We start from the raw sequence: 13,701 nt of genomic DNA, 5'->3' as shown, positions 1-13,701 counted from the left end.
TACCATGCAAGAAAGATGGCACTTTCTCACACGCAAGGCAAGCGTGTGTCCTTCGGAGGAGAGACGCTTATCAATCCATCAGAAGGCTCAAGTTCTCATGACCATTCCCTTGCCGACGTGAGGACGGTATCTTCTCTCCTGGGCTCCATGGTGGCTTGCATCTTACTCACTCCACATGCATGCCTCCACATGCAGCCTCTGCAGGAATGTCTGGAGGATCAGTGGGAATTGGGAGGACAGGATTCAGCTGTCACAGCAAGCCCTCCAGTCCAAGTGGTGGTGCTCGCCTCACAATGTTGCTGTTGTGAGTGAGTTCTGCCGGAGTTGTTGCGTAGACTTGGCCCTGAGAATGGGCCTTCTGCTTTGCTTGACCTGCTGTCAAGCCTGTTGCGGGGATGTTTTTTTCCCTGTGGTTCTTTGTTTCTTTCTCTGCTGCTGAAGTTCTTTCAGAGAGGGTTCCCCTATATTGGGCCTCCACGTGACCTATGTGGGGCTATGGTAGCTGTCATATGGCTTATGCTCTGCTGGAGGGTTCTGGTTGCCTTAGGGTACCTGTTCTCCTTGGTGTTTCCGTAGGTTGCTTTGCTCCCTGAGGTCGTGTGCGCGGCCACTTTTGGTGGTGGTCTGGGCCTCTCCTTCTCTCCCTGCTTCCGTTCTGCGGTCTGGGTTGTCCCTTACTAGGCGTTGCCTACTTGGTCTTCCTGGGGCCTTGAGCTGTTCTTTTTGCTTCTGGCCTTGACTGCCTGCATTGTTCTGGCCGACAGACTGCTCTGCACCTGGAGTAGGCTCGCCGCCTTCTCCCTAGTTTCCTTGGGCTCTCTAGGCTCATCTTCCTGTCTTGCCGTTCGACGGAAGCTGTGCTGCCTTGTGTGGGGGGGCAGGTGCTTCGGCCTCTCAGTCCTTGCCCTTGGTTCCTCTGTTGTGGTTGTGTGAGCCTCTTCAGCCTTCTTTCCCTCCTACGTCCCCTTTGGGGTCGGTGGGGTTCTGCTTGTGGGGGTTCCCTTGGCCTGGCAGGGGCGAGGTTCTACCTAGTCCACAGATCTGGTCCCCTGTGGGGCCCTCTGCTCTGCATTGGCTGGTGGGGTCCATTCGCAGACCCTCCTTCCCCGGAGGTATTGCTAGGGTATCTATTCTGCGTGAAGGAATCTGCAGCTAGTAGTCTCTATCAGATGTACGAGTTACTTACCTTCGGTAACGATGTATCTGGTAGAGACGATTCTAGTCACAGGTTGCTTCACGGCCCGCCCTTCCTCCCCTATAATGCGAGGACCCTTGGGTTGGTCTTTTGTACTCTCCTCCCGGTGGGGGCTGTCTCCTGTGAGTGCCTTCCTTGTTCTCGACGGGTTGCTTAGGCTGGGAGTGGTTCCTTCCTCCCTTGATTCTTGGGAGGCTGAGGTTTCAGTGTGCTGTTGCCCTGCTGCTCTGGCTACTCCAGGTTTGAGTTGCTTCAATCCTTGTCCTCGCTCCCTTCCATTGGTGTCCTCTGGCCATGTTTTGCCCTTGTGGGTGGTTGCCCTCTAGGTTGGGGTGGCTTGGTGGTCCGTCTTGGGACTGGTCCCCTTCCTTGCTCAGGATGAGGGGGGTGGGCTTCCTCAGTGTGCCATGACTTCTGTAGTAGGGGATCTCTGTGTATAGTCATAATCTAGTGAATAGTCCCGCCTACGTGCGTGGACCCCGGAGCAATACAAAATAATCTCTAAAAGGTGACAAATCATGCAGACCTGCATACACCTTTAAGAGAGAATTTAATTTAAAGACAGATAATGCAGCCTATACCCACAGGCTACACTGTCCAGTACTTCAACTAGAATTCCACCAACATCCACAAACCGCACTGCCTGTCTAGTTTTTCTCCACATAGGAAAAAACCCTGCCTCTACCAGCAAAAGCCTCTGGAATGATAGAGAGGAAGGAGTGGACAGACAAGCCCCATAGGCTGCCATTATGTGGCTTGGAACAGGATACTGTGCCTTTCAGAAAACTTTCCAGTTTTCCAGAACTTTCCCCAGTATCCCAGAATGCCCAGCAGGTCCCATTTACTTTCAGTTCTTTTTTCCGGCTCCTGCTAGCAGGACCCTGGAGCATTGAGCTCTCCCCTTTTCAAGGGTTTAATTGAGATTTTGGCAATTTTTGTCACTTTTTCTTGTGTTTAGTAGCTGGTACTGTCAACATGCCTGGCTTGTTCGACAAGTGCCCGGAATGTGGTCGAAAGAAGGCTAAAACTGATCCACACGAGGTGTGCATAGGTTGCCTTCCCCAGTCCCACGTGCCTGAAAGCTGTACCATCTGCCACTCGTTCTCAGCCAGGACCCTGAGGGACAGAATGAAAATCAAGCTTCAAGTTCTGGAGGAACGAAGACTGAAGGCACCAGGTGGGTCTGGAGGGGCTGATTTGGCCCATACTGAGGCCTCTGGGGGGCTCCCCAGGGTCAGGAAGACCAGTAAGCGCTCCCACTCCCCGTCGACGTCGAGGGCGTCGACGTCGAGGAGGATGACCACCGTCTGTTCGCCGTCCCCCCCAGGGCTCTGGGGAGAAGCGGCGTCGACGATCGCCGTCGAGGGACCTGAATAGGCCGCCGTCGACTACATCGGCGTCGTCGGCTCCGTCCAGCGGTCGTCGTCGAGATGGGACCCGGCGTCGGCATTCGCCGTCGAGGGATCGCAGCTCGCCGTCGATGAAGAGGAGAAGGAGATCGACGTCGAGACGCTTGAGGTCGCCGTCGAGGCGGAGGTCGCCGTCGAGGCGAAGGTCGCCGTCGAGGCGAAGGTCGCCGTCGAGGCGACGATCGACGTCGAGGAAGAGAGAGTCACCAGGATCGGTGTACTCGGTGGTGTATACGCCGCCTCGGATGCCTCCGTCGCCGCCTCCTCTCCCGCCGCCTCCACCTCCACCACCTCCACCACCACCTCCACAAACACCTCCACCACCGCCACCTCGGCCGCGGACGCTGCCTCCGCCGCCCCAGCCTCTGTCGCTGCCACGCACCCCTGTGGGACCGCCGCCGGTTCCCCCGCGGTCGGTTTCCCTTCCACGGTCGCCTGGACCAGCGAGACCGGCGGACAGGCCGAAGAAGTCGCGCTCCCGCTCTCACAGGAGGAGAAGATCACGGAGCCGTGGACGGTCCTCGTCGGACTCAAGACGACGCCGTAGGAGGTATAGGTCCAGGTCGCGCACGCGCTCCTCGGACAGAGACCTTTCCCCGACGCTGTCGGACTCCCCGGGGACGAGGGTGTCTCCGGTGGACGACTTGGTCTCGTTCCAAGAGGTGCTGTTGCTAGGGGCTGCAAAGTTGGGTATCACGGTGACGGTTCCAACACCCACGACGTCCGTGATATTCGGGACGCTTCATAAAAAACACCTGTCTCGCCCCCTACTGCCTCTGGTACCAGGACTGGTGGAACCCGCCTTGGAGCTGTTCCTTACTCCCGCGACGACGAAGGCCGCTCCTTCCAGGCTCATGAAAAAGTACAGGGCCCCGGAGTCGGATCCGTCATTTTTGAGAGTGGACCCGGATTCGGTGATCGTGACGGCGGCAAGAAAACAACATGCGACCGCCCCGTCCTCCACGGTTCCACCCGACAAAGAAAGCCGCTGGCTGGATTCTGCGGGCAGGAAGGTGTGTGGTACCGCCGCCACCACCATGAAGGCGGCGAGTGCAGGGGCTTTGTTGGGCCGTTACGACCGGGCCCTGTGGGAGTCCCTGCAGCAATATGCAGACCTCCTGCCACGGGACAAGAAGGAGGACTTCTTGGAGACGGTGCGCGAAGGCATGCTGGTGTCGAACCAAACGATCAGCGCAGCGGCGGACATATCTTTATTGGCCGCCCACGCCTACTGTCATGGCGTCCACCAGCGGCGCCATTCGTGGTTGCGCCTGACGTCCCTCAAGCCAGAGGCGCAGCAAAGAGTGGCCAACCTGCCCTTCTCGGGGGAAAACCCTGTTCGGGAAGCATGTGGACGATGAGATGGCCCGCATGAAGGCTGTGGCGGAAACCCTGACGGCCGTCGGGTTGGAGAAGGCCGAGAAAAAGACGCGCCCGTTCCAAAGGAGGTTCGGGTCGTCGGGCAGAGGGCGTGGGCAGGGCTCGGGACAGCAGCAGCCACAACAGCAGCAGTTCCGCAAGCCCTTCCAGAAGCGCCAGAGGGGTAGAGGAGGCCAGCAGGCTACTACCACAACCAAGGGCCCGGCCGGGTCTCGGCCCTGAGCGGTTACTTCCCCCTCAACCGTTACCCACTCCAGTGGGGGGAAGCATTCAATTTTTTCCGGCAGTGGAGAAAAATTACTCAGGACAAGTGGGTGCTGAATATTGTTTGCAATGGATACAGTCTTCGGTTTATCAGCCCGCCTCCAGCGATTCCGCCGGTCAGCTCTCGATTCCAGCTGAGAGAGCTCCAGGCGGAGGCAGACATCTTGTTGAGAAAAAAGGCGGTAGAAGAGGTACCTCTGTCTCAAAGGGGAAGAGGTCTGTACTCTCGGTTCTTCCTCGTTCGCAAGAAGGACAAGAACGAGTTCAGGCCCATTCTGGATTTGCGGTAGGCAAACAAATGGATTCGCAGAGAGAAGTTCCGCATGCTTTCGTTGCACCAGATTTACCCTCAGCTGCAACGGGGAGACTGGCTCTGTGCCATAGATCTACAGGATGCGTACTTCCATGTGCCCATAGCGAGGAAGCACAGGAAGTTCCTGCGATTCCAAGTCGGCGCCAATCACCATCAATACACAGTACTGCCATTCGGGCTAAAATCTGCGCCCAGGACCTTTTCGAAGTGCATGGCGGTGGTGGCGGCACACCTGCGGAGGAACAAGGTGTTTGTCTACCCGTATCTGGACGATTGGCTGATCAAGGCATCATCCTTCGCGGAAGCGCAAGAACACTTCCGATGGACGTGCGAGCTCTTGCACAAGCTGGGGTTACACGTCAACATGTCCAAGTCAGTCACGACTCCGGTCCAGTGCATACAGTACCTGGGGGCCTCCATCGATACGCGGTCAGCAAGCATGTCTCCTTCGGAGGAGAGACGGTTATCACTCCTTCGGAAGGCTCAGGACCTCAGGACTGCTCCATCGACGACAGTGAGGAAGGTGTCGTCTCTACTGGGATCGATGGCCTCCTGTATCTTCCTCACGCCTCACGCTCGGCTACACATGAGACCACTGCAGGAGTGTTTGGAGGATCAGTGGGATCAGAGGACAGGCTCTTGGGACGACAAGATACGTCTGTCGCTGCATGCTCTTCAGTCTCTGAAGTGGTGGTGTTCAGCGGAAAACCTCCTCAAGGGGGGTTCCCTTCCACAAGGACATTCCCACGACGAGTGTCGTGACGGATGCGTCTCTCCAGGGCTGGGGAGCGCATTCCGGGGACTTGCAGATTCAGGGAAAGTGGTCTGCTTTGGAATCGACGTACCACATCAATTTCCTGGAACTCAGATCTGTCTTCCTGGCACTGAAGGCCTGCCTTCCGTCCTTCCAGACCAACTCGCTGCTGATACAGACGGACAATACAACCACGATGTATTATCTCAACAATCAGGGGGGGTCGAGATCGCGCACTCTGTCGCAGAAGGCGCAGGCGATCTGGCGCTGGCTGCTGGCCAGAGGACTGACGATTACGGCCACGCATCTGCCAGGAGTGCAGAATGCTCAGGCGGACGCCTTGAGCAGGCTGATTCAGGAAAACCACGAATGGGTCATAAACGACGAAGTACTAGGAGAAGTCTTCGCAAGGTGGGGGACTCCAGACGTAGATCTGTTCGCCACCGCCGAAAACAGCAAATGCCGAGACTTCGCATCCAGGTACTACCAGCGGGGGACGCTGGGGAATGCGCTATGGATCGATTGGTCGAACAGCTTTCTTTACGCTTTTCCACCCATTCCCCTGATTCCGGCGGTGCTCATCAAGTTGTCCCAGTCCAGGGCACGGATGATCCTGATCGCCCCGGAGTGGCCCAGGCAGTGGTGGTTCACGGACCTTCTTCACCGGTCTCTCCTTCCTCACATGCGGTTGCCGTGCAGGCCGGACCTTCTCACGAAGTTCGGGGTGCGGATGGTGCACCCCAACCTCTCGTCTTTGAGTTTGGCGGCATGGCTCCTGAAATAGTGCAATATGGCCATCTGAATCTACCAGACGATTGTATGGACATTCTGAAGGAGTCTAAGCGACCTTCCACTAGAACATCCTATGCTTACAAGTGGAAGAGGTTCTGTATCTGGTGTAAGTCCAAGAACTTTGATCGGACAACATGTAAGGAAGATGTCATCCTTCCATACCTTTTACATCTGGCGCAGTCTGGCCTTAATTTCCATTCCATTAAGGTTCATCTGGCTGCTTTGACTGCTTACAGGAAATGCCCTTCACAGACTTCCTTCTTTCAGATCCCTGTGGTCAAGGATTTTTTGGAAGGCTTGAAGAAAGTGTTTCCTCCCGTCAGACTTCCCTCGCCTTCCTGGGACTTGAATGTGGTGCTGTCCAGACTGATGAAGGAGCCTTTTGAACCCATTCACAAGGCTTCATTGCAGCACCTATCCTGGAAGGCGGCGTTCCTAGTGGCCATTACATCGGCCCGCAGGGTGAGTGAACTTCAGGCATTATGTTGTCAAGAACCTTATACTGTATTTCATGCTGCTAAGGTTGTGATGCGTACTCACCCTATATTTCTTCCTAAGGTTATCTCTGATTTTCATGTCAACCAGACCATAACTTTACCTACGTTCTTTCAGAATCCCTCTTCGCCAGCGGAAAGGTCTCTCCATTCCCTGGATGTTCGGAGGGTGTTGAAATTTTATCTGGATAAGACCAAGGATATTCGTAGGTCTGACCAATTGTTTGTTAATTATGGCTCAGTCAGGACTGGTCTTGCGACCTCTAAGCAGTCCATTTCTCGGTGGATTGTGTCCTGCATACAATTGTGTTATCAAAAGGCTAATAAGACCTTAGGGGGTAAACCTAAGGCTCATTCCACCAGGGGCAAAGCTGCCACGACGGCTTTGCTGCGTAATGTTCCGATTGCGGAAATCTGTAAGGCGGCCACTTGGAAGTCGGTCCATACCTTTGCTGCGCATTACTGTCTGGACACGGATGCCAGAGCAGATGCTCAGGTTGGGCAGGCTTCGCTGCGAAATTTGTTCGCACAGTAGTGGTAGTGTCTTGTGTGTTCTCCACCGCTTTTGTTGTGTGGGGATGGGCTTGCCATTCTATTCACTAGATTATGACTATACACAGAGATCCCCTACTACAGAAGGAGTAGTTTCTTTTCTGTAACTCCAGTTCTGTAGTAGGGGTATCTCTGTTATAGTCATAAGCGCCCGCCCTCCTCCCCGGTGGAGAGATACTTATTCATATGTAGAATGCTACAGGTCTGGCGTGCTACGCCTTCAAAAAGAACTGAAAGTAAATGGGACCTGCTGGGCATTCTGGGATACTGGGGAAAGTTCTGGAAAACTGGAAAGTTTTCTTAAAGGCACAGTATCCTGTTCCAAGCCACATAATGGCAGCCTATGGGGCTTGTCTGTCCACTCCTTCCTCTCTATCATTCCAGAGGCTTTTGCTGGTAGCGGCAGGGTTTTTTCCTATGTGGAGAAAAACTAGACAGGCAGTGCTGTTTGTGGATGTTGGTGGAATTCTAGTTGAAGTACTGGACAGTGTAGCCTGTGGGTATAGGCTGCATTATCTGTCTTTAAATTAAATTCTCTCTTAAAGGTGTATGCAGGTCTGCATGATTTGTCACCTTTTAGAGAATTTTTTATTGCTCCGGGGTCCACGCACATGGGCGGGACTATTCACTAGATTATGACTATAACAGAGATACCCCTACTACAGAACTGGAGTTACAGAAAAGAAACTACTCCTTATGCCTGTTCTTCACTTCGGGGCACAGGGATGGTAGATTGTCTATGTGCAGGCAGGGAGGCTGCGCAGGTTTCTGCTTGTTCTTTCTTCTTTCCCTGCCTTTGGGGTCTGCGGTGTTGGCACTACCCTGGTGGTGGTGTTAGTCGCCGTTTCTTTCCAACTTTTCTGCTCTTCGCACACTGTTCCCATGCTCCCACAGTTTTTTATGTGGGGATTCCGCGTTGTGGTGCAGGAAAGTTCTCTGAAGAAAACTGACGTAGGCGCGCTGGTGCTGGTCTTATGTTACCTTGCTGACGTCACGTACACTAACGCGTGATGTCGCACCGCCCCCGGCACGCAGGGATGCTGTGGCAAGTTTCCGGATCCAGTCTCACGCCTAGGGATAATTCTACGTGAAGGAATCTGCGGCTAGAATCGTCTCTAACAGATACATAGTTACCGAAGGTGAGTAACTCATACTTTAGTGCCTACAGGCATATTCTACATTTCTACACTGCCCAGGATGGGGCTTAGGAGGATATGATCCTGTGAGGGGACGTTGGAGGACCTCCATGCATGTGAACTCTGGTCTTTAGTATTTACAATGTCCTTGTTTAGTCAGTGAGCAAAAGATGCACAGTGGCAGGTTTAATGTAAGACTTGCCAATATTTTTACCTTGGACCTTGATGATAAGAGGAGCTATGGCTGCAGATTCCGCACCTGGTTGGGGCAATGTGCAAGAAAACGCAGCAAACACCATTAGCCCAAACATCACCCTCAGGATGTAGTGGAGCTCGCTGATAGCCATGTGGAAGTGACGCGACATACCCACATGCGTGCACACACCTGAACCTCTGCCACACACTGCGCCATCTTGAGAGGGTGCTTCTCTAACAAGCGAGTTAGACCGTTGGCTGTTCAGTCTCTCATACAATCTAAATGCAGAGTTTGCATTCAGAAATCGTGTAGTGATAAAATATTCTGCATTGCAATGTCTTTTCTTTTCAGTTTTTTCTTTATTCTTACACTCCACCCAATCAGAATCACTCTGTTCCTTACTTTCCAGGATCAGTCATGCATGTATTTACACTGTTAGGCAAAGCTTTACGCAGGGGCACAAAAACTGGGCCAGAGTTCCAAGTGAACAATTGAACACTAAATTGTAAATAATCTCTCCGGCATTGGCTGTTAATTCTTAAGGGTACTTTCAAAATGGTTTCTCTCATTTTGCTGTGGTTATCTACTTCAGTGGCTGGGCTTTTTGAGTGTGCAAGCATTGCAACCCCTGTGACTGAGGCTGCGCAGAGCAGCCGCAGTGCAACCCCTGTGACCGAGGCTGCGCAGAGCAGCCGCAGTGCAACCCCTGAGGCTGAGCAGAGATGCCGCAGTGCAACCCCTGTGACTGAGGCTGTGCAGAGCAGCCGCAGTACAACCCCTGAGGCTGAGCAGAGCAGCCGCAGTGCAACTCCTGTGACGGAGGCTGCGCAGAGCAGCACAGGTGCTGATGTTTCACTTTGCTCTTCGCAGGTGAGAAGGAGAACAGTCTGAAGACAGATGACTACGGGCGTGATCTCTCCTCAGTGCAGACACTTCTGACTAAGCAGGTGAGTGCCAGCAGCTGTCCCTGTTGGATGAATTTGTGATGGGTTTACAGGCTTTGCATGCTTTGCTAATGCCAGGTCCATCTCTTTTTAACTACAGGAAACCTTTGATGCTGGTCTGCAAGCCTTCCAGCAAGAGGGCATCACCAACATCACAGCTCTGAAGGACCAGCTGCTGGCAGCCAAGCATGTGCAGTCCAAGGCCATCGAGGCGCGCCATGCAAGCCTGATGAAGCGCTGGAACCAGCTGCTCTCCAACTCTGCGGCCAGGAAAGAGAAGCTGCTGCAAGCCCAGGAGCACTACAGAAAGGTGAGGATGTGCAGCAGGCAGTAAAGTCAGGAGAGCTGAGACACATATCTGAAAGACACACGTTAGTGGTAGATTCCTTACCTTAGAATATTCCCCAGGCGTCAGTCTGGATCTGAAAAGTTTTCTGCTTAGCAGGACCACTGTGCGCCAGTAGGTGGCGCCGTGCAGCTCCGCGCCAGTCACTGGCGTCGTGCACGCTGACGTCTGTTCTTTTTTTCCGCGCCAAAAGCACAGATCCGGATTGAGCACGTACTTCGGTCAATTTTTGACCACTTTTTGAGACTTTTGCCCGGCTTTGTCTTGCGGGTCGTGCCACCGTAATATGTCAGTGGCGGACTCCCATGATGTCTGCCTCTACTGCATGGAGACCCACCACGACTCCCGGGACTGCCATGCTATGGCCCCGAAGACATTGCGGGAGCGGCGCCGGAAGTTTCTGGAGGTCCGGCACTCCTCTTGCAGCCGCTCCAGGTCTGCCGCTCCTCTGGAGCCTGGGAGTCCCGCGGCCTACCCGCTCTACCCGGGTCCGTCGACGACTCCTGAACAGCGGCAAGAGTTTCTTGCAGCCTTGGATCACCTGTACGCCTGCGGGCCCCGCTGCCCCTTGTCCAGATCGTGTTGACCCAGCGGCGCCAGCCCCGGAGCCACTAGATCCAGCGCCCGCGGCTCCGGCCCTGGTGCCACAAGGTGCAACTCCGCTGGCTCCGGCCCCGGCGCTGCCCTTGGCTCCAGCCCGAACGCCGCCCCTGGCTCCGCCCCTGCCTCGGTTCTCGGACCATTTCGTCCCGACCTGGGATCCTCATTAGCATGGGGCACCGGGTGGGCCCTGGCCGATGCCGCTGCTGGCCCCCTCTCCGGCACAGGTCCTGCCGCCGCGACCGGCTCCTTCTACCCCTTACCGGCGCCTGGTGTTCCCGCATTCTTGACCACTCACCCCACGCCTGAGAGCCTGATCATTCAGGCCTCGACATCGCAGAGTGCCTTTCTCTCCGCTCCGCCGGATAAGAGGCTGGACCAATATGGCAAGAGGTTGTTCTCCTCAGCCAGTTTGGGGTTGAGATCGGTTAATACTGCCTGCTTATTGGGCTGTTACTCCCACACAGTGTGGGATTCGGTGGCGGACGTTCTCCCTCAGTGCTGAGGAGAGGTCCAGGCTGTCCTTTCCCAAGTAATTGCGGAGGGCAAGGATGCAGCGAAGTTTTCCATCAGGTGTGGTTTGGACACCGCTGATTCGTTGGCCAGGGCGATTTCCACGACGGTGGCGTTGCAGTGCCACGCCTGGTTGCGTTCCACTGGTTTCTCACCAGATATCCAGAGCTCGATCATGGACATGCCCTTCGATGGCTCCCACCTCTTTGGTGATAAGGCTGACAATGCCCTGGAGCGCTTTAAAGACCTCGTGCCACGGCCAAGTCTTTGGGTCGTTCCTCCAAAAATCCTGCAACGACGAGGTTTCGTTCCTTTCGTGGCCAGGGCAGGGGTACCCAGGCGCGCTCTTCCAGCAAGCCTGTGCAGACCCAGCCTCAGCGAGGCCGCGGACGTGGGTTCCGCAGGGGCAGGTCTGGTAACCAGCATGTGGGACAGTCCACTTCCACCCCCGCTGCTTCCGCCTCGACCTTCCTAATCCGAGCTTCAGGGGGCACCCCACGCCAGTGGGTGGCAGTGTTCACCTCCACCACTGACGTGAGATTACGTCGGACAAGTGGGTGCTGCAGATAATCTGCCACGGTTACTCGCTCCCCTTTCTGTCCTCCCTTCCAGCCATGCCACCTCGGTACCACCGCTTGTCGGGGGATCATTTGGCTCTTCTCCGTCAGGAAGTCACGGCCCTCCTGGCCAAGGGGGCCATCGAGTACGTTCCCGATCAGGGAGTGGTTGCTATTCCCACTACTTTATGGTCCCCAGGGGGGGGGGGGGGGGGGGGGGGGTCTGCGCCCCATCTTGGACCTCCTGGGACGTCAATCGGTTCCTCCGGAAGGAGAAGTTCAAGATGCTGACTCTGGTCCGGTCTGCCCTGGAGACTGGATGATAGCGTTGGACTTGCAGGACGCTTATTTTCACATTCCCGTCCTGCCGGCCCACCGGCGTTACCTGCGGTTCACGGTAGGCCAGGAGCATTTTCAGTTTGCTGTGCTCCCTTTCGGCCTTACCAGCGCCCCTTGGGTGTTCACGAAGGTGATGGCGGTGGTCGCAGCTCATCTGCGCAGGTCAGGGGTGTCAGTCTTCCCCTACCTCGACAACTGGCTGTTGAAGGCGGGTTCGCCCCAGGCAGTTGTCTCCCCCCCCCCCCCCCTCCAGACTACGGTCGACCTCCTGCATCTGCTGGGGTTCTCCATCAATGTGCCGAAGTCTCACCTGAGTCCCTCTCAGAAGCTCCCTTTCATCGGAGCAGTTCTGGATTAGACGCTGTTTCGGGTTTATCCTCCCGAACAGCGAGTCTGGGATATTCAGGCTATGGTTCCGCTCTTTCAGCCTCTAGCCCGGGTTTCGGTCAGGATGACCATCCGGCTTCTGAGCCTTATGGCCTCCTGCTGGTGCCGCATGCCAGATGGCGTATGCGGGCTCTGCAGTGGAACCTGAAGTTCCAGTGGGTGCAGCATCAGGGCAACCTGTCCGATCATGTTCAGATCTCGGAGGGCACTGCACAGCAGTTGCAGTGGTGGTTCACGAATCGCGATTGGGTCAATGGCAGATCCCTCTCCCTTCCCCAACTGGAGCACACGGTAGTGACTGATGCGTCCCTCCTGGGTTGGGGTGGCCACATGGGAGAGGCGGAGATCAGAGACCTCTGGTCTCCGGTGGAGTCCCAGCTTCATATCAACCTTCTGGAGCTGCGGGCGATCCGGCTTGCACTGAAGGCATTCCTTCCTTCGGTCTGGGGAGGTGTAGTGCAGGTGTTCACGGACACCACCACCACCATGTGGTATTGCAACAAACAGGGCGGGGTGGGGTCGTGGACCCTTTGTCAGGAGGCTCTGGCCTCTGGACGTGGCTGGGACATCAAGGCATTACCTTGGTGGTTCAACACCTGGCAGGTTCTCTGAACGCCAGGGCGGACAAACTCAGCCGCGGGTGCATGGTGGATCACGAGTGCCGTCTTAACTTGGTTGTGGCGCAAGGTCTCTTTCTGCGATGGGGAGAGCCTTGGTTAGATCTATTCGCCACCGAAGAGAATGTGCAATGTCAATCAGTTTTGCGCGTTGGAATTTCCAAGGCAGCACAGTGAGAAAGTGGCTCTGTATATACTGTTCCCTAATAGGTACAGGGTGTACAGAGTCCACAGTCCCCCAGAGGCTGATAGAGGTCAAAGTTAGGTATGACCTTACTCTCAAAAGTGGTAGCTTGGTCGAGCAGTAAGGCAGTACCAGAGGACAGTGTAAAGCATTTATTGTACACACTCAGTCAGCAAATGGTTTCACACACTCAATAACTGAACTCTAGGCCAATGATTTGTATATATAAAATATATGCTTGTTTTATTTTTAGAACCACAAAGGGGGTAAAAATATACTTTCTCAGAATGAGAGGTTGAATATAAATACTTTTGTTTCAAGCAATAAATTTGTGTAACAGTCACAGTTGGTTGCAATAAACAATCCTATTTCCTAAACATAACAATGCATTGAGCTCAATGGTAAATTTAGGTTATTTGTAATAAATTACTTTTCAGATTACTTTTGGAATTCCAGGTCTGGATCCTAGAACCAGCCTGGGGTCAGTATTCAGAATCAAGTGATGAAAGTCGACTTAATAACTGTAATGATTTTTAAATAATATTTAGCTATTTCAAAAGTTAGCACTTAGAAAATATTTCACAGAAAACATTCAATGGATCTCTATGGCAAGAAATTCACATTGCAGGTAGAGTACTTTATCGTTACTTTAGTAATCCAGGACTGGGTGCCTAGACCCAGGACTGGGGTCCTTATCAAAAGCAGGTAAGTAATTTCGTTTGCAGAATT

At 54.4% G+C, this 13,701-nt stretch overlaps 1 protein-coding gene across 6 annotated transcripts in view; it reads left to right on the top strand.

The window, feature by feature from the left end:
- SPTAN1 (spectrin alpha, non-erythrocytic 1) overlaps window positions 1-13,701 on the top strand; it is a 724,155-nt gene that overhangs the window by 574,625 nt on the left and 135,829 nt on the right. For all 6 annotated transcript variants that reach the window (XM_085614072.1, XM_085614071.1, XM_085614070.1 and 3 more), the window contains 2 exons: window positions 9,356-9,432; window positions 9,530-9,739. In XM_085614072.1, the coding sequence (XP_085470198.1) occupies window positions 9,356-9,432; window positions 9,530-9,739 (287 nt within the window). The remainder of the gene's footprint in view (window positions 1-9,355; window positions 9,433-9,529; window positions 9,740-13,701) is intronic.

The sequence above is a fragment of the Triturus cristatus genome, chromosome 1_2 (genome assembly GCF_964204655.1).
Source record: "Triturus cristatus chromosome 1_2, aTriCri1.1, whole genome shotgun sequence".
NCBI lineage: Eukaryota > Metazoa > Chordata > Amphibia > Caudata > Salamandridae > Triturus > Triturus cristatus.
This window is presented reverse-complemented; position numbering and strand designations above follow the sequence as displayed.